This window comes from Fusarium fujikuroi, chromosome FFUJ_chr05 (assembly GCF_900079805.1).
Source record: "Fusarium fujikuroi IMI 58289 draft genome, chromosome FFUJ_chr05".
NCBI lineage: Eukaryota > Fungi > Ascomycota > Sordariomycetes > Hypocreales > Nectriaceae > Fusarium > Fusarium fujikuroi.
Genome location: NC_036626.1, coordinates 807,543 through 830,162, shown reverse-complemented (window position 1 = coordinate 830,162; position 22,620 = coordinate 807,543). Strand labels below are relative to the sequence as shown.

General features: G+C 45.4%; 8 protein-coding genes; 4 read left to right on the top strand and 4 right to left on the bottom strand.

Moving 5' to 3' along the window:
- Nucleotides 1-18: 18 nt before the first annotated feature.
- Nucleotides 19-1,185, top strand: FFUJ_07005 (uncharacterized protein; the record flags this gene model as incomplete). The annotated part of the gene is made up of 1 exon (XM_023577209.1): nucleotides 19-1,185. The coding sequence occupies one exon, from the start codon at nucleotides 19-21 to the stop codon at nucleotides 1,183-1,185; it is 1,167 nt and encodes a 388-aa protein (XP_023430314.1).
- Nucleotides 1,186-1,215: 30 nt separating this feature from the next.
- On the bottom strand, nucleotides 1,216-4,798 carry FFUJ_07004 (uncharacterized protein; the record flags this gene model as incomplete). XM_023577208.1 has 6 exons in its annotated part: nucleotides 1,216-1,246; nucleotides 1,295-1,350; nucleotides 1,421-2,532; nucleotides 2,566-3,429; nucleotides 3,477-4,636; nucleotides 4,686-4,798. 6 exons carry the CDS (start codon nucleotides 4,796-4,798, stop codon nucleotides 1,216-1,218), a joined length of 3,336 nt encoding a protein of 1,111 aa, XP_023430313.1.
- Nucleotides 4,799-7,442: 2,644 nt separating this feature from the next.
- On the top strand, nucleotides 7,443-8,819 carry FFUJ_07003 (related to protein TOL; the record flags this gene model as incomplete). The annotated part of the gene is made up of 1 exon (XM_023577207.1): nucleotides 7,443-8,819. The coding sequence occupies one exon, from the start codon at nucleotides 7,443-7,445 to the stop codon at nucleotides 8,817-8,819; it is 1,377 nt and encodes a 458-aa protein (XP_023430312.1).
- Nucleotides 8,820-9,099: 280 nt separating this feature from the next.
- Nucleotides 9,100-12,333, bottom strand: FFUJ_07002 (uncharacterized protein; the record flags this gene model as incomplete). XM_023577205.1 has 8 exons in its annotated part: nucleotides 9,100-10,075; nucleotides 10,131-10,409; nucleotides 10,455-10,566; nucleotides 10,623-11,258; nucleotides 11,304-11,594; nucleotides 11,643-11,756; nucleotides 11,809-12,007; nucleotides 12,058-12,333. The coding sequence occupies 8 exons, from the start codon at nucleotides 12,331-12,333 to the stop codon at nucleotides 9,100-9,102; spliced, it is 2,883 nt and encodes a 960-aa protein (XP_023430311.1).
- Nucleotides 12,334-12,803: 470 nt separating this feature from the next.
- FFUJ_07001 (related to helicase-like transcription factor protein) lies at nucleotides 12,804-16,312 on the top strand (the record flags this gene model as incomplete). XM_023577204.1 has 10 exons in its annotated part: nucleotides 12,804-13,045; nucleotides 13,096-13,420; nucleotides 13,481-14,097; nucleotides 14,150-14,481; nucleotides 14,531-14,564; nucleotides 14,613-14,800; nucleotides 14,865-15,768; nucleotides 15,812-15,997; nucleotides 16,047-16,197; nucleotides 16,244-16,312. 10 exons carry the CDS (start codon nucleotides 12,804-12,806, stop codon nucleotides 16,310-16,312), a joined length of 3,048 nt encoding a protein of 1,015 aa, XP_023430310.1.
- Nucleotides 16,313-16,953: 641 nt separating this feature from the next.
- FFUJ_07000 (uncharacterized protein) lies at nucleotides 16,954-18,641 on the top strand (the record flags this gene model as incomplete). XM_023577203.1 has 5 exons in its annotated part: nucleotides 16,954-16,993; nucleotides 17,041-17,215; nucleotides 17,269-17,546; nucleotides 17,593-18,064; nucleotides 18,116-18,641. 5 exons carry the CDS (start codon nucleotides 16,954-16,956, stop codon nucleotides 18,639-18,641), a joined length of 1,491 nt encoding a protein of 496 aa, XP_023430309.1.
- Nucleotides 18,642-18,893: 252 nt separating this feature from the next.
- Nucleotides 18,894-19,276, bottom strand: FFUJ_06999 (uncharacterized protein; the record flags this gene model as incomplete). XM_023577202.1 has 2 exons in its annotated part: nucleotides 18,894-18,948; nucleotides 18,993-19,276. The coding sequence occupies 2 exons, from the start codon at nucleotides 19,274-19,276 to the stop codon at nucleotides 18,894-18,896; spliced, it is 339 nt and encodes a 112-aa protein (XP_023430308.1).
- Nucleotides 19,277-19,548: 272 nt separating this feature from the next.
- On the bottom strand, nucleotides 19,549-20,415 carry FFUJ_06998 (uncharacterized protein; the record flags this gene model as incomplete). The annotated part of the gene is made up of 1 exon (XM_023577201.1): nucleotides 19,549-20,415. The coding sequence occupies one exon, from the start codon at nucleotides 20,413-20,415 to the stop codon at nucleotides 19,549-19,551; it is 867 nt and encodes a 288-aa protein (XP_023430307.1).
- Between the last annotated feature and the right edge of the window lie 2,205 nt (nucleotides 20,416-22,620).

Below are 22,620 nucleotides of genomic sequence, written 5' to 3'. Positions count from 1 at the left end.
TTGGAGTTCAGTGCGCGGATGAGGAAGCCTTCTGTCCAGCAGCCTTGGAAAGCCCACGTTCCGACCGTGTCGGAGATTGAAGGGCCTGTTGCTGTTGGCTTGATTGATGTCAAGGTGGTGCTGGTAGTACTAGTAGTAGTTGAGGAAGCCCTTGAGATTGTGGAGCTGCTGGTGGTAGAAGTACTGGAGCTAGTTGTGGTCGTGGAACTGGCTCGTGATGTCGTGCTAGAGGTGGACGATGTAGATGAGGTGGATGAGCTTGTAGTCGAAGACGTCGTTGAGGAAGATACACCGGAAGTCGAACGAGATGTAGCGGTTGCAGAAATGGCGCTAGATATGGATGATACACCAGCTGGACCTCCCGCAACCAAGGAGCTCAATGAAGAGACAGCCGAGGCACCCGATGATATCGTAAGAGACGAGGGGCGACTGACGATGGAAGACGTCGTCACTGAGAATAGCGCACTAAGAGAAGAGGCGCTTGAAACACTCGAGATTGACGAAGTCGTGCTTGTTGTCGTAGTAGTGGAGACACGCGAGCTTGTTGAAGAGAGTGTGGCGAAGGTCATCCATGTTGTTGAAGAAGTACTTGAGCTTGCACTAGAAGTTGTCGTCGACGAAGTAGAGGTTGTAGACCTAGAAGAAGAGCTGGTGCTACTGCTACTGGCAGTCGAAGAAGCACTCGTTGCTGCGCCGCTCGTGGAAGAGCTGAAAACCGAGCTGCTCGAGCCTCCAGAGACCGAGAGACTTGTTGCAATACTTGTTGAGCCTGAGATCCCAGAAGAGGATGTCGCTACAAAGCTGGAGGCGGAAGAGGATGCGCTGTTGAGGCCACCGGCGAAATTGCCAAACACGCTCAGTGAGGTGCTGAAAGAGCTCGTGGAGCTTGTGGATATACTGCTTGAGAATGGAGCTGAGATCGAGCTGCTGACTGAGCCTGTACTAGTAGAAGCACCGTTCGAGGTTGAGCTGGACAGCCTACTAGAAGAAGAGCTTCCACTTGGTGAGGCCAAGGAAGATGGGAGGGAGGCGCTTGAAGAGCTAGACGTAGCTCCAATGCTGGTCGATGCAACTGAACCAGAGCTCGACACGGAGAGAGCAGCACTTGAAGAGGCAGCGATCGAGGAGCCTACGCCACTAGCTGATGAAAAAGCTCCCATTGATGTGGGTAATGAACTACTGTAAACGGCATTCAGTTCATAGACGTTCAGACGGCTAGGACCACCACAGTATTCGCTCGAGTTGCCTAGTCATGTCAGTATGTCCCTGAACAAACCCAAGTATGAGTACTCACCATTGCAAAGCATACCGCAATCGGTGATCGGAGCAGGCACCGACCCATCGCTGAAGCTATTCCCGCAATAACACTGATCTTGTTAGCACATCTCTGGAGACCAGTGCCGGAAGCTGGGCAACTCACCTCTCCACCATATTCCACACCAGCATAAACAAAGTTCTCGTTACTACAAGCCTGCACACAATTCGCAACGGTGGGCGGATTATTTCCCCTCCCATTAGGAAATGCTCGAGCATTAGTAGCCTCAGTATAGCACCCAATGTTCGTGTAGCCACCAACACCAGGGTTGACAGACGGTCCTTGAGGCGTCGCAGCGCTGGCACTACTACTCGTAGTAACGCTTGCATACGACCCATCCCACTGAAGTGTATCAGCGAAGAGGCTGATGTAAGCTCCACTGCCATCAATGCCATTTCCACCGCAGATCTGGTTCAGACTACCCGCACAGTCGAAGTTACAGTTTGCATCATCGACTTTTTGCGTGGGGATCTTATTGCCTGCCCAGCATTCACTTCGGTACTGCGTTCCGCAGAATGTTAGGCCTTCTGAACCACAGGAGTTAATGCACATCTCATTAGTGTTGGAGCTATTAGCATAAAGTTGGCTGGATAGTTGACGGCCAGGGTTGTTCTCCTTGAAGCAGCCGACGTATTGATAGCGTCCTTGGCCATTAGAGAGAAGAGGAGCTGCTTGTTCAGAGACTGCGTTACAGAAGAATTGCACGGCGCGCTTTTCGAAAGACCAGGTTGGATCGTTGGTGTTGATAGTCCATTGCGCAGTGCCGTTGTATGATGGGAGGTTCCATTGGCTTTTGGGGACGGTGCATGTCAACGTTGCTGTTTGGCTTTGACCTGGAGCGATGAGCGTTCCTTCGGCGAGATCGGTCTGGTTGGCAGATTTGATGATGCCTGGAACGCCGAAGGGTGGTTTGGACACGGTGAGACCGAGCTTGACACCACCGGGAGCAGCAGTGTTTGAGACGCGGAATTTGAGAGAACGGGAAGTGTTTTCTGTGACGTTTCCGAAGGTAAAGGGATTGTTGGCATCGTACTTGACCCACCCGCTTCCATCTGGTGTTTGGAACTCGAGAAGAGCGGTTGGTGGATCGCCAGCTGCAGCAGACAAAGACACAGTAGCATTGCCTCCGTTGGTGACGAACTTGACCCAAGCTGTGTAATTACCAGTGACAGAAGTGTCTGGCTTGACAGATATGGCAGTGTCGTTTCCTCCGGGGACTGTACTTGGTATACCAGTCAGTGTGAACTTACCGACAGTGAGACTGCCTGTGCCAGACCAGGTGGTGAATGGGCCGGATGACGAGGTATTGGAGTAGAGAACTGAAGAGATCTGCAGATCACTAGATCCATCGTTGCCGACAAGAACACTCTGAGCTTCAGCTTTTGTACCGGTGACGAGACCGGTGAACACCACAGCCTTGGGACTGACATCCAACAGAGCATTTGAACTCTTGCCAACGCCCGTAAGCCTGACCTTGACAGACTTGCTGTACGATGCATCCGAAACACCCGAGGTCTGAATATTAATGGTAGTACCCAATCTTCCAACACTCTTGGGCGCGAACTGTGCCGCGAATTGGAACGTATCCCCCGCAGACATTGACAATGGCAGACTCGGTGTCTGGCTGATGTTATAATTCGTACCATCTGCAAGCGCAACACCTGTGACGCTGAGATCAAAGCCTGCCGTGCAATTGACAAGCTGCACACCGCTTCCCTGAAAGTCCACGGTCCCAAAGTCAATTGAACTCGTGCAATTGAGCGGAAGCTTATTCGTCGACCCAAGACCATAAAAGTATCCCACCGTCGTGCCGATATACGCCATACCATCACCAAACACAGGCCTGCTGAACTTGGTAATACCCACAATTGTGAAGTTTCGAATGACGTTTAGGTAACCATTCTGAGGAACGGCGTCGTAGATCTTGAAGTTTGTGTTTTGGACGTCGGATACCCAGAGGAGACCTGTGCCTTCTTGGTGGTTGAGGGATGTTGTTGTGCCGTGGCTTACGCCGAGGATGTAGGCGTTGTTGGTGGGTGAGTCGGCGACTTTGGTGAAGTAGGGTGTGTTGTTGAGACAGGAGAATTTGAAGACGTGCGTTGGATATTGGATCACTAGAAGGGTCAGTAAGAGGAGGAGGAGGAGGCTCGAGTGGACGTACCGTTGATGTAGATGTAGCCTCCTTCGAGAGGATAAACACCAGCACCAGCATACACCGAATTCTCATTCTGAAACGTCTGGATGACTCTATCCTTAGAGTTGGGACCATTGCGATAACCACCAAGATCATCCAGATTAAGCCAATACGTCTTTCCAGACTTGCCCGTGACAATACCCATTCTCTTAATATCGCCGCACGAGAATTGACTCGGCAGAATCTCAAGCGGACTCGTTCCCAGATCCTTATCCGCACCATCAAGCTCCTGCTTCTCAAACGGCATGAAGAAATCCACAATCGAGAGCGTACCATCACTGTTGATGGACATGTGAACAGCCGCTTGTTCCATCGCAGTCGGGGGCGTGAAGCCATTGACGGGAATGGTGGAGAGTTGAGAAGCGTAGCCGTTTCCAGTGGCGAAGAACATTGATCCTGCGTCGTCAGAGGCAAGACCGCCGCCAGATTGCCAGATTCCTGCGCCGGAGATGTTACTGCTTACGCCGAGACCTTCGGAGGCCCAGTGCTCGACGATTTGGCCGGTGGTTTTGTCCCAGCCCATGATCCAGCCTGTGAAATTGTACTGCACACAATGCGATGCGAAGCCGGCGTAGACGTATTGACCTGTGTGGAGTAATCCGGGTCGTTGGTGATGAATGCCGCCCGTGAACATCCTCTCCGGATTATTCCTCGCAATCGTACCCTCAAGATCAACGGGAAAGTTCTGTCGCTCCGAAAGATCATTCACGTTGATAGCATGTAACTTATACCTTCCAGCCGGTCTTCCCTGGGGAACCTGACCCGCATTCTGATTCACATAAGTCTTTGACGTGATGTACCACGTATCGGTATCGGGATCAATAACACCCGTCGCAGTGACGCCGACTGTCGGGTTGACATCAACACAACCGTCCAAGTCAGCAGTAAGGAATGGAATGCCGATGTTGCGCGATGCAAGAATAACACCGGTCTTTGCATCGAGTTTATAAATATTATTCTGAGTCGTTGCGAGATAAACATATTGCGTCGTCCCGCCTGAAGGAGTGTAGACGAGAGGTTGGGAGAAGATCTGTTCAGCGGCCCCGACGTATTTTCCTGGGAGGGCTGTTTTGAAGACGATGTCGAACTGAGGGCTTCCCACGATTGCGGGATCCATGTTGTGGTTGCTTAGAAGTCAGTTAGTATGAGTAAGGGCAAGGGAACTGGGGTTTGTACGTTTGGTAGCCTGTTCGGGAGTTGTCGCCCCCCCAGGTGATGGTATCTGTCGATGCGAGACCGCATGTTAGGCCAACCAGGGTCGATAGAATGAGTGTGAGTAGCAGCTTCATGCTGAAAGGAGTGGTGAAGCGCAAAGAATGAGTGAATGAATGAATGACGAGATCAAAAACGCGCCCCTAGGGACGCTGCGCGACAGCAAGGCTTGTTCTATATACCCTCTCTCCCACTAACACTCGCTCAAGGCCATCCCGAAGTCCAGATCGCCATCAGACTTCAATTCAACAGTCTTGGCTCGTCCACTCCGGGCTTTCGGATCACTTCACGGTTTGGACATGCCGATGCGCCGTTAACCTTTCGGCAGGCCGTCCAGATAGAAGATGGGACGTCGCGCCACGAGTCGAATACATTCCAGGCATGATGCAAACTCTTACAATTGATGGTCTGTGGCTTCAAGGTGTCGTGCTAGGGTGAAGCCACAGGGGAACGAGGCTGTTGGTGATGCCATTTCTGGTGTCTCTAGACTATTTGCGGTCGTGGTTGTGGCGACAATGGCTTTGTTCCTGATCGCCGTGTGGGGAATGGTGCCTTTCCATATCCGATTGTGTCAGACCCTAAGATGGATCGACCTGTGAGAGGTGTCGCGTCTGGTTTGGTCTGGAATGTTAGAGGTGTTAGTGTTTTGTTAAAATGTTAGCGGCGTTGTGCCTGACTGACATCTGGTACTGGAGATAGCAGTGCATTAATGCGCTCTAATTACCTAGGTAGGTCGAATAGGTAAGGCAGATAAGGCAACGGCATACATCTTTCTTCACTGCAATTATAAGACTCTCAGGGGTCTGTTAGCGACTAACCACACAAAATGCGCCGATTTGCAGGCTGCTTGTGCTCTATAAGAGTCGTCATGTCGATATAAATAGCTTAGCAGTATTTTTTACCAAATGGGGAGATGTGCTCATTTCCAACTATCGTTTTTTGGTTTGTTATTTACTGTCTTCGTTTTTATTAACAGTATCGATTCGCTGAAAACCCATCGGGATCAGGTCAAGCTCTGCTGTATTACAGGGCCTCCCATTGCGAAGATAATAACTAACTAGAGGGGCTTTCAACACTACTTCAGAAGTTCAATTCATGTACTATTAAGAGTACAACTCGCAGCGCAGATTGGTAAAAGATTTCGGGCAGACGAGTTTCAATGGCGTGCGAGTCCTTAAGTTAGTCATTTTAACAGTTATAGATACCATAAATTGACAGTGCGCAACGGTCATCACCCGGAATTCGGGTGAGTATGGGACTACACTGCAATTTTAGTCAAACCTGACCTGAAGGAATTTGTTCCTGGGCCTATATAAAGTGTCTCAGTTGGGCCGCTAGCCAGCTCATTTTTTCCCTGTGAGCAAATTCATAAATCTAGAAAGGCAAACTTGTCTCTATGTCTAATGAAAGCTAGGCTGTTATTTAGGTGACCTTCTCACACTGGTTTGCATTAAATTTTCTTCTTGTTCTTATACATACTTTCTTGGACCTGACCAATTCTTTCTAAAGCATCAAGTGGCTGGCAAATGATCAATTCGTTACGATATTGTTCTGGTTCCATAGAGACATGGTTGGGAGGTCGTCAGCAAGGGGGTCAGAACTTCACTGCAATTTTAACCCATCTTGACGCCCCCGCGCCCCATAACAGCTACTAGTAGAGTCCCGGGTAGCAGTAGACCTCCCGTGTTCTACACCAAGAATAAGGTAAAGGCTACTAGGTATGTCAGCCTAGCAGTATGTATAAATGTGACAATCTTCATCTTCGCCAGCGCATGCTCCCCCTACCAGGATCATCCCTGTTGAGATTATTCACTGCATTTTTAACCCATCTTGACATCACCCGCGCCTCATGTCAGTAGCAGTGGGAGTTTAGGGTGCTGTGCACACCGCCATTCAATTTCACTGCATTTTTAACGCTTCGCGACACCTTGCGCCGCGCCAGCTTTTGCTTTTTCCCAGCTCCAACGTTCACTGCTTTTTTTCTAACATACTACGTAGGCCTAAAAGGAGAAATTTTCAGTCGGCCTAACCTTGCGAGCTTTCTTTGTAAGCCGTTCATCAATTCCATTTCTGCCTGAGCCTGATGCCCAACGTCCCTGTTACGTAGTGGTGGGTGGCGTCAATATGAACTCTGCGTGGCCCATACCAGCTACCTACAATCTTACCCGGAAATGGAGAGGCCTGTCGATTCGGACCATGACCTGCCATCACTCAAAAGAGCCCGGGTGAAACGATACATATGTCGGTGCGATGCTTGTACGCGCTTATTTTCCCATCAAGCGCTATATAATCTGAACTCCTCTTCTGGCTATGTCCATAAAACTCGACAAGGTCTTTTGAGTTCAGCCGGAGCTGGCTGTGACCTGTGCAAATTCATTTTGGATGCCGGTTTGAAAGGGTTCGGACACCATATCTGGAAGAATGAGGGACCCCTACGCTTCTGGAACTCGAAACCGAATTCAAGATGCAAAAGCTCAGATCTCAACACCTTGACTGGCCGAGTGAATGGCTTAATTGGATGTATCGTACTTTATCCATTTGTGAAAGAATGTTCGGGATCAGCACTCTTCTTCTTGCTTTCTCTTCTAATATGCCTTCATAGATGACCCCCTTTCCTCCTTGATAAAACGACGGCCACTGCACAGAGATGTTTCAAGCCCAGAGGTTTATTCATCCGCTAAAATGTTGATAGAGGCTTGTATGAGTCCATGTGCACCAAGCATGGGTCATCAAAAGTGTCAATACTCAAGAGACATCGTCCTTCCCACGCGTGTAATAAATGTCAGCGGCCATACTGCGCAGCTCCAGATCAATGATACAGAAGCTCGAGGAACATACCTCGCCTTGAGCTACTGTTGGGGTAAACCGGACCCGAAAATGCAAAGCAGACTATCAGAACTACGCCTAAATAACGAGCAAGATCTCGTAAAGGAGATTAAACTTCAAGAATTGGAACAGTCTGTCCAAGACGCAATACGTGTGACTCGGGAACTGGGGTTTTCTTATCTCTGGGTGGATAGATTGTGCATCATTCAAAACTGCACAGATGATAAGAGACGAGAGATTAGCAAGATGGCGACGACATACAAGAATGCTGCTATAACATTGGCTGCTGGGACTGCTACAAGAGCATGTGAAGGATTCTTGGGAAAATTGCCTGGCAAGAATTCTACGTATTTGCCGGAGAATCAGTTCCATATACCGATGAAGGATGGAAGTACAGGGACTGTCTATCTGTCAGGAAGCCCATATCAGCCCCACCATCCTCTAGACAAAAGGGGGTGGACTCTTCAAGAGTATATGCTTTCGTCCCGTATGCTCATCTTCTCAGATTACCAACTCCTTTGGCAGTGCCAGGAAACTGAACTGCAGAGCGTTACGGGAAATGATATCGGGATAGAATACCAGCAACATCTTGAGTCATTGCCTTGGGCTTCCTTTGACGAGGATGGTGAACCGTCCTACGGAACACATGATTCAGAGAAACTCTATCTCTGGAAGACCATCATCGTTCAGTATACAAAAAGGCTGCTGAAAGACCCCGAAGATAGGTTGCCAGCGGTCACGGGTATCACCACTGAGTTACAAAAGGTCTGGCGAGACTCTCATATCTACGGTCACTGGGAGCGATGGTTTATCCAACTTCTGGCATGGTACAAGCCTGACAACGAAAGGATGAAGGAAAGGCACACTAAGAGAGCTCCGAGTTGGTCCTGGGTATCACTTGATGGACCAATTCGTTTCGAAGACCCGATGGAAATTGAGGACGCGAAGATCGAGGTTTTGACAGCAGCCAAGGTTAGGCTATCCTGTCGACTACTTCAGTTCAGAGATATAAGCCCTCAAAAGCGGTGCACACTGTCTACAATGTTGGATCTTGTGGAGTCAGCTTCAGATATCGAATTCGCAGGGAGGAAATGCGAGTATCTTCTCTTGGGCAAAACTGGCAGTTATCAACAGGAAACCGGAGTTGCTATAATGATAGTCAAAGCCCCTAGTGGAGGTTATAAGAGAGTCGGTTTAGCCCTGTTTGAAGACATGGCAGTTTGGACTGGTGTAAAGTTCCAGAGTGTTGATCTGGAGCCAAAGGAGAAGTAGGCCAGCCTTTCAATACCAACATAGTGTTCCCAGACCAAATTGTCACTGTATGTATATTCTTTTGGCAGCACATGCTCTCAAGCGAGGCAAGAAAGTGTAGGCCACAGTCCCTAAGTGATGTCGGTAAACTCAATATATCTTACAAGTGCTGTAAAATTGCTCAAGGCATGTGGTATCAAGGTCCAAATACTGAGCCAGATTTGTTACTTGCAGTCGAGCTCTCTCCCTAGGAGCTTATATCAACACGTAGAACTTGGAACTCAGCTTCTCTCCCTCTGTATCAATATCCCCTCTTCGCGTGTATCTTCTCATGCCTTCGGCAGTCATTAATCCTAGCAAAGGCTTTCCTACAGGTCGTGCAAGAGTAAGGCCTGTCTCCAAAATGACTGCGCTCGTGGCTCTTGAGATTGATGTTTCTCGTGAATGTCTTGTTACAAATCTGGCAAACGAATCTTCCGGAGACCTGTCGACGGCTCAAGGTCTCAAAGATGGGGGGTCCTTCGCTTAATTCCGCATGGTAAATATTCACATGTCGTTCCCTGTCCTTGTAGCTTACGAAACCGAGAGGAGCAGCGTTGCAGGATACGGGGCATTGAAAAGGTCTCTCGTGTCGCTTTCCGTGATTATCTCGGTCTCGTGCGTTATTGTAGCCGGCATGGAAGAAACGACAGAGTGTGCGATTACACTTGTAAGGCTTTGAGCCATAATAGTCGTCAATAGTATCCTCGTCACCGATCTTTTGGTGATTGACAAAGAGAATTTCTAGTTGCGTTCTATTGTCCTTAAGGCCGTTCTCGATCCGCTTAATTCCAACAGCGTTTCGCGTCGCGTAATCCCCTCGCTGGTGAGTGTATATGTGGTTCCAGAGAAAGTAAAGGTCTTCATAGAGTTCAAAGTCGACGAACTTCTCTATGTGGTCCGCGACTAATTCAACGTGCTTGATGGTAGTTAAGTCTGCACGATGGGTATCGACAAAATGCTTCAAAGCAAATGCGAATTCTGCCGCAATATTTCGAAAGGTCTCAGAGGTAAAGACCTCACTGCACTCTCTGATCAAGGTGTCGGTATGATGAAGCCAATGAGCGCACGCGTAATCCTGGAAAGAGAACCAGCCCAATTTCGCATGCTCGCTTCTTTGGTGCTCTCTGTAGTTGATATCCTGGATAAAGCAAGGAAGGGTCAAGTATCTGAGACACATAGTAGTCAGCTGGCACTGAACTTGCTTCTCACTGATATGCCTGTTCTCTATGATATATCTGAAAGAACAAAGGGTTAGCCACTTGCCATTACCGCTTCTCAGACAAGACTAACCTGCATGCAGTTGAATGAATCAGTCGAATATAACCTCCATCAAGGACATGAACGATGGAGCCGAGATACGTCTCCATGTCTTGTCGTAACATGTCGTTCTCAAAATCTATATGGAGCTTATGAGGGTCGAAGCATAAAATTGCTTGTATCTCGTTCCATCTAAGTGGCCGTTTGGCGCATATGAGCCATCCAAAGAGTAGCTTTGATCTCTCCCACCTCGCAGAACCTCCTGGTTGGGCCGAGAGATTGCTCTTGACGGAGTCCAGCAATTTTTCATACCTGAAATGGTAAGTTGAAGTCAAACACTAGGATCAGAGTACCTACATATCTCCAAGTTTCGGGGGTAGTATCCCTTGTCGGAGTAGGGTTAACAAGCCACCTTTGGTGTCTTGCTGTAAAAGATATTCAATGGCCAGATGTGCGTAGAGAAATGAGTCTAAAATGTTGGATCAGCCTGAATCCTCCAGTCATATGGTGTCAATCCATATTGACCTTGGCTTTGACGGCATATTATGCGTTCAACATCTAATTTATCAGCTTCAGAAAGACTGAAACCAATACTGTGACTTGACTTCGAGAATTCTGGAAGTTTCTTCTGCACAAAAGCTCTAATGTCGTCGTGGTTGTCCTCGGACCTGAGCGCTATACTGATGCAATCATCTCCAGGGACATACTTCTTAGTATCTGAGGTTTCTCGGCCGATGAAAAGGACTCTCAAATGCCCCAATCTAATTTGCGTATCATATGCCGACACCAGATCCTTGAAGAACTTGGTAGTCTGGTCAATCTCGGCTCCATGACATTCATCTACTCCGTCTATCACGATGTAGTGCCTTACAGAGAACTCGATGAATGTCTTGATGAGCTTTTGAGCCAGCTTTGCATCAATTAGGATGGAGCCTCCACTGGAGACCTTTTCCTGGTAGCAGTATGGGATTATATAGTCCTCGGCCTCTACCATCTGCAGGAGTATGCCCTTCAGGATGTCAAGATGGTTTCTGTGTTCAATGTCGTTCTCTTGGCAGTAAAAGTAGCATGTTTTACTGTCGTCTGGACATGAGGGCGTGGTATTATGGAGTTTCGATGATTTTAGTTCATCAACTATTAGTGATGCAAGTACCGTTTTGCCTGGTCTCATCAGCATCGTACTGAATGTCTCTGGGGAAAATTTACCATATCCGACGTTCGCATGCATCCATATAGCTGAGTGAGGAGGGTCTTCCTCTCCCATCCATTCTGAAATATCGCTGTAGTCTCGGAAAAGCCAACGACCACTCTTGGGGCAGATCACCATCTCGCGAAATTCGTTCTGCAATCGTTGCATCTTCCGAGAAGAGTTGATCCATTCGCTCACTTCGTACTTTCTTTCACGGCGTCGGGCTACTTCGTCGGTCTCGAAGTTCTTCCAGGCTGACTTGAGGCCATACGAGTACTGCTGGAAGGCGGCATGAAGGGCGCCATAGTCTTTGGAATTAGACTAATCCGTTGAATTACTGTAACTGAGAAACTCACCTTGTGTGGAACAATGTCCTTTGATGAACTTAGCGTGTGAGCCTAGAGAAACGGATAGTTTTGAAAATAGAGCGTTCGAGTCATCCCAAACCGATCTCTGAAGCCGCTGCCATACTTGGATAAGTCAGCCGAGATGTGAAACTTGTGTCTGTAAAGGGCATCTTACGCTTTGCTGTAAGTGAGAAAAGCCTGTATGCTGTGGAATGAAACCGCTGTATATCATGATAGATATTTACTATGCACTCTATTGCGGACGGAAACCTTCGGAATAACTCCTTGAATTGAGTCAAGGCCAAGAGTTGGGCTCCAAGGAGTCCGTAAACATCGAGCACTGCGTCAAAAGCCCTTTCAGTAGTGTTGGTAGTCTGTGAGCGTTTAGCTGAGTCCCGTGTATGAACCAGAACCCAATAATTACCCTGAGTAAGAACTTCACTGAGCCCCAAACCATTGACATCACACCTCTTGTGCCAGGAAACTCGAGCTGCAAGAGGACTTTCTCGAGTTCTTCTATGCCGTCAAGAAACATCCGCAATCGATTCATATCCATCATGTTGTTTGTTTTATCTCGCAACAATTGAATATCCCGGATTTCTTTTCGCATGTCTCCATCAGTCGTGTTTTCAAACTCTTCTTCGTGGTCGGATTTCAGGGACCTCCTGAAACCTTCAGCTAATTCATAAAGCCGGTCCATCGTGATGAGCGATTGAGTAACACTGGCTAAAGCCCTTGGAGATCCAGCCTTGAAAGGCCACTAAAATAATGAGAAAGACAGGACCAGCGGTGAAGAACCCAAGGGCAACCTAACTGCAGAGACGAGAGCCTCGAAATTGCCTTGCTGGGAGCCTTTAATGGCGGTGTTGCATTTTCAAGCCTTACCATCCAATCGCTGGGTAACACACCCGTACAGCGAACCAGAATGAAGATGCGGGTCTGCCTTGTTGGCCAAGCAAGCTGCAGTTGGCTGAAAACAAAGGTTCTGATTCGACGTTGGGTCAAAGACTTCAGGGATCTCCTGCATGGAACACGCGCTTGCACAGCCTGGTTCTTGTATTTTCCGTGTGTCAGCAAGGACTTGGCCGTCAAAGTTCTACTATTTCAGCAGTACGCGGTTCAGAATCAGATACTTTCCATTGCGTTTGAGTAGTTCGAAATATCGACAATATGTCTAAATTGCGGGATCTTCTTAATCCCTTAAGTGACGACAAGCAGCATGCGTCTCACTCTAGCGACGAGCTGGGAGTAGACCGAGACCAAGACCCCTACATGGACGATGCGTTTAGCGCGCAAGTGCACGTCAACAATGGATCGATTGATGAGACCTCACAAGCATTTTGGTGGGCTCTAAATGGAGACGTTACTGAGGCTGACAACTACCTCCAATCGAGTCTTACAAACACTCAGATGTATGTAGCTTTCCATATCAATTCAATCTATCACTAATGATAAAAACCAGCGATTCTCTATTTCCAGAACAAGGTGTCTCTATGCACCAATATTCTCAAAATCATGGTCTAGACGTTGACCCACAACTTGGAAGGGTAGATTTTGATATGGACTTCGACATGAACGGTTTTCAGATCACGCCTCACCCCAATGATGAAGAGAACTTCCCCTTAGATGTGCCTACTTCTCTTGAAAGCTTCCAATTCCTTCAGTTACCCACCGAAAGCTCTCGGGAAGGGTCGGCTATGACACCTGAGGTTTCTGTGCCAAGTCGGTCAAATGCAACACCTATAACACTACCGGAAGATGTCGACGTCATAGTTCATTACGGCATGGTAATTACATACACCTCCGATCATGTTACTCAGCTAAGGCCTGTCACTCATTTGATTTAGCTTCATAACATCGAAGTGAAACTAGTGCCTGTCGACATGTCATCCATAGATGAAAGACTGGCAGCAGAAACCTCAGCTTATCAGTGCTTTACACCAACGGAGTATCAGAAACAACTTATGCTTCGCTTTCCTGGTGATGGGGATCATTTTGGACATCTGCCTTTAGCCGCAGGCCAGACTCTCTTACTTCTGATGACGCAGCCTTCAGTCGATATTCAGCCACTGGCTCTGAGATGCGATCTGAGAGAGGTCATAAGCCGCGCAAACAAACCCGCGGATGCTAGGGTGAAAGTCGACATAAATATCTATGGCCTCCGATCTAAGGCGTTGGATATTGGCAAAAGGCTCTCCAATGGAAAGCTGTGGCTCCAGAGATCTAGCCACGGAAGACATGGTGTTGCTTACGAGAATCCGCACTTCTTGAGCATCAGCGTCCAAGATACCGGGATCGATGAAGTCCAGATTACGGGACTGGCTGTCACTGATAGCGCCCTGAAGAAAGTTAGCAAGGAAGATCAGCTACGGAAGATGGTGGATGAGGTCTACAAAACAGTCGAGAACAACCGCGAACTCGAGATGGTTGAAGGTGGTGACAGGGTGACTCGTCGGTTGCTAAGGTAGCGTACCCGAACTAGAGCCCAGTTGACCGTGGTGCTAATAAGGCAATAGACATCAGAAGGAAGCACTTGGTTTTATGCTTGAGAGAGAGTCTGGGCACATCAACGAGAGGTACAGACTTTGGGAAGAGATCAAGCATGGCGATGGGAAAGTCCAATATCGACATAGAATCACCAAGAGGCGTAAGGATATACGGCCAGAGGAGAAAGGCGGCGGTATTCTTGCCGATGACATGGGGATGGGAAAGTCGCTTTCCATCCTCGCTTTGATCATGAAAACTCTTGAAAATGGCCAAGAGTGGGCCGAGGGCAAAAATGCAGAGCATAAGAGCAGGAGGTCTCTCAAATTCTCTCGTTCTACTCTGGTTGTAGTCTCAGCAGCTTGTGAGTCTCTCCTCATTATCACGCTTGTTTCGGCTACTGACGAACTCAGTATTGGTCGATGAGTGGATGAACGAGGTGAAGAAGTAAGTGTCACGAGACTTTACTAGGGGGACATTTCTGACCCCGTACAGGCACCTACAGAACGGTATCAGAGTGGTTAAGTACCATGGCGAAAAGAGACCAAAGACCGCCGAAGAGCTAGAAGACCCAGATATCGTAGTGACAACATACCATACGCTCACTGCCGAGTATCTAGTAGGGAAAGGAAAGAATTCACCGCTATACCAATTGGGCTGGTATCGAATAGTCCTTGACGAAGGTGAGCCATCTTGCTGCTGCGCTTATCGAGATGCCTGACTAACCGGGGGGGGGGGGGCTTAAAGCTCATATCATCCGTCGTCCATCCACAAAATTCTTCCAGGCGTGTGAATATCTCCACGCCAACTCTCGGTGGTGCCTCTCTGGGACACCCATTCAAAATAAGCTCACCGATATTGGCTCACTGTTCCGCTTCATTCGCGCCGAACCATTCGACAAGGCATCCGAGTTCAGAAAGTGGATAGAAACACCATTCGATAACTCATTTAACGAACCGGAGCTCGTAAGGGATCGCCTAGTCCTACTACTTGAAGCACTGTGTCTTCGCCGGACTAGAGAGGTCCTCAACTTACCCAAAACAAGGCAGTTTGTCCGGCATTTGGATTTCAGTCCGCAAGAGCGAGATCAGTACGACAAAACAAAGGCTGTCATCCTACGTAACATGCAGCATCGTATGGGCGAAGTTAAAAAGAGCTCCCAGTTTGGCATGTTCCAGATGTGGCTTCAGCTGCGAATTGTCTGCAACCACGGAACATATCAAAAGCTCTTCTCATGGCATCGAAGAAGCCTTTTGGAAGAGCGAGAGGCCGTAGTTGGAACTGCTGGTCAATATGGCGAGATATCCTGCGTGGGATGTGAGGAGCCGATGCCGATACTTGGACGCGACTTAACGAAAAGAATGTTTAATGACGAATGCTCACATATTCTATGCTCGAAGTGCATTGAAGAGTCAAACATGGGCTTACTTGAGACACAGAGACGGTGCCCCGTCTGCATCAGATGGTTCAAAGAGCCTTCAGTCCCGAGAGATGGGGTTACTTTGGCAGAGAATGAGAGGCCTAGAAAGCGAAGAAAAGCAGCAGCAGCAGCAAAAGATGATCATGAGAGTTACTTCAACGAGCAAGGATTTTCGACGAAAATATGGGCTTTGGTTGAGGATGTTCGGAAAGATCTCTGGACCACAAAAAGGTATATCAGCCTTGAATTACAGTTTTATTCTAACATTGAACAGTATCATCTTCTCTTGCTGGACACGAACTCTGTATTTGATATCGAGACACCTGGACCAGGCTAAGATTCCATTCCTTCAACTCGACGGTGAAAGCCCGCTACGCCAACGACAGGCTACGCTCCTAAAGTTTGAGAAAGGGGATGAAATACCGGTTTTGATCATGACAACAGGAACCGGAGCATTTGGGTCCGTTGATTACTCTTCCGATGGCATCAGTAGATTGACATTATTCCAGATTGAATTTGACTTGCGCAAACCGAATCTTCATTGCAGAACTACAATGGAATCCCAGCGTCGAGAGCCAAGCGATTTCTCGAGCTATTCGTCTTGGGCAACAGAGTGAAGTTCGAGTTACAAGATATATTATCAATCATACTGTAGAAGAGGTACCTAGTTCGATTGATAGATATGGGGCATGACTAACAGATTCAGGATATACGGCAACAACAAGAGTACAAGAAGCATATTGCGGCACTGGGTTTTGAAGAAGTCATCGATTAGCTGGCACATCTACTTGCTTGAGGACAGTTTCATCCCCCCCTTTTTTAATGATAATAAAATAATTGGCATTTCCTAAACCTTTAATTCAATAATCCAACTTACATGAAACTAAAAGAAATTGCAAATACTAGCTTTCTATAATTAATTGTTACAAGCTAGCAAATGTTCAGACCGCCGTGGACCCTGGACTGTAACAGCTAATCTGGAAGGCTCCGGAGCGCGTTAAAATTGCAGTGAAAAAATGAAGTTGCGATGTTTTTTTCTTTGAACTCTTGTTATATGATTAGCTAATCTAGAAACCCCAGAGCGTGTGAAAATTGGAGTGACTGCATAAGTGGCGATTAACTTGTATAGGTCTAGTGTATCGGACGTGCTCTCACTTTATCCTCCTATTCTGGCCTAGCCTCTTCCCCAACCTTGACTAGCGTGGGTGGAGCCAAAGCTTCCTCCCAACGTCGGCCATAGATTCCCGGGTCCTCATTGACCTTGATGCTTGCAAAATTGTAAAGAGAGTGGAATTTTCCCTTTACTCTTCCTCAGCTACGCACGCAAGTACCAACTGTCATCTCCCCAGAGATATAGAGTTTCGTGCGCCGAGCGTCGATCAGCTTAGCTCATCTCGGCGCTATCCGATGCCTGCAATGCCGCCCAAGAAACGTGCCTACGTACCAAAGACGAAAGGTCAGTACAACCTCACTTCTTCTTGGCAGAGTTTAACTGGCTAACAGGTTGTCATGAATGCTCGAAACGACGTATTCACTGTGATGGGAATGAACCAAGTTGCAACAAATGTACTTCCAGAGGCTTGAGTTGCAGTGGCCTTGGTATTCGGCATCGGTTCAACAAGGGTGTTGCTGCGAGAGGAAAGTGGGCTGGCAAGACTATCGACAGGGTTTATGAAGAGTGTGCACGAACCTATGTCTGTTTTTGAAGCATGATTCTAACAAGATGCACAGGAATGAGTGGAAGGTCCCTTCAACTGACAAGGACGCATCACCATCGTCGGCATTAAGTTCTGCCGCAGATACAAACCCGGAGACCTCGGAGTCTCATCATGATGACAACGGAGATATACATGACGATGACATCGAGTATATCACATCAGACACAGGTATCTATGACCTCGTGCTCGCAAATTCACAATCAACTGCAGACCGTGAGGTTTTCATGACACTCTTCTTCAAAGGAGTTCCGGATAACATGCCAGCGTGGAAGAGGAATCTATTCATGACATGTAAGTCTGGTCTTCACTTCATTCTTCCGGTACTTACACATTCTAGTCTCACGCTGCATATCAACGGAGATGGTAGCCATCGATGGCCTTCACAACGACTGGCGTCACCTCCTTCTTCCACTGGCTCAACAAGATGAGCTCGTTATGGATGCTGTCCTCACTGTCTCGGCCTTTCACTTCCACATCAATAAGCTCGATAGTAATTTCAAGAAGAACCAGAAGCAGTACTCTGCTTTCGGAACAAACACATATGATACTTACGTCCCCGATCCATATCAACTTCTTGGCCGAACGCTCCAAGGCCTACGACAACGTCAGGAACTTATATGCAACAATCAAACTACCCAGCACTCTGTGCTCATCAGCCTTTTGCTTTTAATGACATCTGTGCTCGTCACCGGAGGCTCAGACTTTCCTGTCCTTCTTCGAATGCTCGAGTCAGCGCTGGACGCTATTGGAGGAAAGGAAGGACTTGGTACGGGTATCTTGGCCGGCTTCATCATGCGAGAGCTTCACAAGTGAGTACACACAACTTATTGCCGAGACAAGGAATTCTAAGAGAAGAACAGGATCCGAGTATATGCTGCTCCGCATCTTGGTGAAGAAATAGGTCTCCAGATGATCTCATCTCAAGCTCGAACAGATCAGCTCTTCGGCTGTCTCAACCACTGCCTCCAGCTCTATCCAGAGCATACACCGCTTTTATCACAAGTAACAAGTCTCGTGTATCAAGCTCGAGATATTTATCTTCAGCAAGTGCTCTCCGACCATACATCCAACTTCTTCGACTTAGATCCTATACCCACCAATCCTGAGTCGGTAGCACGCGTGCAGCGCTTTATCGAAGCACTAGAACAGTTTCCAGAGACTTCTCCTGTGACACAAATGTTGGTCTGGACAACATTTGTGGCGGCATCGGATGCACAGCTTGAAGAGCACAAGGTATATTTCGAGAATGTCTTGCGAAGACACCATGCGAGAAGTGGGTTTGGGAACTTGTTAAAGGGTATTGAGGCGTTGAAGAGGATGTGGAGCAGAAAACCTGGTGAGAAATGGACGACTCTTTTACCGCAGACAAAGGTTCTCGTTGCATGATGTTGGAACTTTAGGCCAAGATCACGAAAATGGCGATTGGAAGACTTGGTTTTTGATAATACCCTAATTTCGTTTCTTTATTATGATACAATTTGAATGATAGCTGCCGTGATGATAAAGATGAATGCTTCCAATGAAAAACCTAACTCATTTCTTCCGTGAGTCGTAGAGGACCATCTCATTAAGTCCAAAATACAGCATGTTGATACACATTCACTTTGCCGCCGTATCAACCAAACACAGATGTCTTCATTAAAAGTCCTCAACCCGATAGACCTGATACGGACATTCCTCATACGGATGGGCCCTACCGAAATTAGCTTTGTTTTTCTCACGAACCTTGGAACTCACTCTTTCAACGCCGCAACCGCCTTCCGCACCGTCTCCTCCCCAACAATCAACGTCTCAACCCTAACCTCCGGCGTCTCCTCCAACTCCCCAACCTTGCCAATAGCCGGATTCGCCGCATCTCCCGGTCTAAACTGTCCAATCCCCGACGTCTGCCACGCGCACTCAGTGTACCCGCCAGGACCGGGATATCGGCCCGCGCCGGCTTTGAAGATTGCGGTTTTGCATGCGGAGGCGCTGGCGGGTGGGACATAGAAGACGAGGCTGAAACGGCGTAGTGATGCCATGGTGTTGCGAGATGATCCGGGACCGGGAAAAAGATTTTCTTCTGGTGATGGTTCGAGAATGTTTGGTGAGGAGCCAATCAGTGGGGTTGGGTTGAAGATGATGTGCATCATGTGACGTTGTGAAACGGAAAATAATCTCGCAGCCTGATCTGATATCTGCATCTCGGACGGCGCCGATATGAGATGTTATATGAGAATATTGACGTCAGAACCGGAACTGTTCCCGGTTAATATCAAACCAGACAATATAAGAAGAGTTATAATATTGGTTTTTATGAAAAGACTTTTGGGTTGCTTTCGTCCATTATAGCTGACCATGCATTTTCCACCTCGTTTGGAATGCCAATAGGTGACTTTGCTCTGATAACTCCACCTTGCTCGCCGATGATCCTGTCCAGAAAGCGATCCATAGACCAAAGCTCTCTTCGGGCATCTTGCTCATGTCTAGACTTTTTCTGTTGATCTTGTCTTGGTTCCTTCAGCAGTGGCCAGCAAGAAATATGGACTGCACAGGTCTCGTAGACTTTTTCAAATGAAGACATTGTCCGGCTACTCATGGCTGGGTCCTGCACAACAACCATGGATCTTGGAGTCCAAATATCGTTCTCCTGTAAGACCTTTTGTGCCTCCGTTGCATCCGCTCCACAGTTGTTTGAACGGTCCGAGACCAGGATCCGAAATCCATTATCCCGACTCCAAGTTTCGTTGATCTTGAGCTTGTAGAAGCGCTCCGCCATGACTTTCAACACCTCGCCTTCAGGCTTGCCATTTATTGTGTCAAATATCGTGCAATATTTCTTGCTGGCTCTGATGGCGTCGTAAACGAATGGTGTACAAGGTCCAATGCCTCCACATAATACCAGTACTGTGTTTCTCTGTCGTCCCTCGTCTTGACTTTGCTGCAGGGCTACCCACTCAAAAACGGCTTCGGGAATAGCTAGGATCGCCGATGCGCAAAGAACGACGACATCAGGAGATTGATTCTCGGCATCTGATTCGTGCTCTTTGATTTGTTGCAGTGACTGGAGATACGAGTCTAGTTCTTTGGCGCTATAAATCTGCTGTAAAGCTAGAAACCGTGAGATGATATCCGCCGGTTTGGACCACTCATTTGGCGTGTCACTTGTTCTTGAAGGCATTGCGATAAATCAAAACTGATGGAAAAAGTATTGTAGCAGACCGAGCATACCTAAGGGGCATGTGCCGGTTGATATATCTCGGTGAGCAATAGCCCGATTCTTCAGCCTCCATGTACGCCCAGAAACTCAACGCCAGATTTCCCCGCTCCAATACCCATCAAAATTGATTAATGAATGATTTCTAATAGCATTAGCCAGTGGGAAATTTTCCTTTACACAAATTTCAATCACTAATCTTATCGCAACGGGAGTTACTACAGAAGGCCAAATCGACATCTATGCCAAAATTCATCTTAAGGGATTTTTTTTACTCTATCCACCCTAATATAGCACTAAAGGCCCCTTTAGGCTTTTAGGCAATATAATATTATTATATTAAATATTATTGCTATAATATAGCACTATAGATTAAGGCCTATATTAAGGGCTATAGCCCTCTCTCTTATATATACCTATATAAGCCTATAGTATACTATTTAAAGCTAAACTATTTACTTTTACTTTTATTATTATAAATTATACTAAATTCTACCTTAAAACTAACTATAGCTATAATAAACTTTATATAGAATTAAAGGCCCTTAAAGAAGCTAGTTTTTACTTATTTTATTAATAACTACTTATTAAAGCTATTAAGGTTATTAACCTTACTATAAGTAGCCCTTTTAGGCCTAATTTAATAATAATTTAAACTAAATAAATATAACTAATCTTTATTATATATATTAATACTATTAATATAGCTATTAAAAGCTAGCAGTATAGTATTGCAGTAATAAGCTATAAAAGTATAATTACTATTAAACTAAAGGCTATATTTTATATTACTTTAGGATACCTTAAGGAAATTATTTTAGGCATTTCTATACTAAAGTATAATAAAGAAGTTAAAAGTAAAAACATTAAAAGTAAGATTATAGCCTTACTAGGCTTTATATTTTTATCTTATAATAAAATAGTTTATTTTATTATATTAAGCTGCTATAAAGAGTTCTTATTAATAAAGTAAAAGCTTATTAATAGCTATATTACTAATATATATTTAAATAAACCTATTATATATAGAGATACTATTTATAAGACCTTATAGCTAAAGGACTTTTTTAAGGCAGTAAATATTATATTTCCTATAAAGGCTAAAGCTTTAGTTTCTCTTATACTTTTATACTTTAATATATAAGATAATTTAAAAAACAGTAATACCTTATAGCCTAATAAGCAGGCAATTAAGCAGGTAAAAACTAAAATACCTACTTTAAAGTATATAATAAAGATTAAAAGGGAGATAAAAAATAAGAAAAAACCTATATAAAATAAAAAAAAAGAAAATAATATTAAAGCTAAAATTAAAGTTAAAGTTAAGGCTAAGAAGATAAAAGGTAAAGAAAAGAGATAATATAAAGATTTAAATGCATTTAAGGCATTTCTTTAATTTATAATATTAAATAAGGATTAAAGAGGTAAGAAGAATAAAGAGAAATAAAATTAAAAAAAAGCTAAAAGGTACCCTTTATAATTAAAGGCCTTACTATAGAGGTTTAAGGAATAATATAAGGCTAGCTCTTAACCCTATAATTAATTTTATTTTAATTAATATTACCTTAAGTCTCTTAATTAAATAGCTATATATTAATATTATATATAGCTAAATAAGACTATATATAATTAATCCTACTTATAGGTATTTCTAGAAAACTAATAGCTAGCTATTCCTTACTAAATATATATACTTCTAATTATACCTATAAATATAAATATATAGAGAGCTTTAGGTTCTTAAAGATATTTTAGAGAAAGATCTGCCCTTTAAGAATCTTTTTATATACTATAATTATATCTTAAGGTAAATATATATTAAGATTAATATTATTATATTTAAAAAGCTCCTTAAGAGGCTATAGTTAATTAAATAGTATTAAATAAGTATAACTCCTTATTTTATAAATCTCTAGCTAATAATATAAGACTTAAGGCTAATTAGGAAGAATATATAGCCTATTGTGCTATTTGTAAATATAATGTAAATTCTATATATATATAAATTTAAAGAGTTTTATATATATAATTAATATAAAAAGATATAAAATAGCAATTTAATTTAGAATAGAATTAATAAAAAAATGACCCTATTAGACTATAATTCTTTAAAATACTTCTATAAGCAGTTAGTATATATATATATATATATATTATATATATATNTAA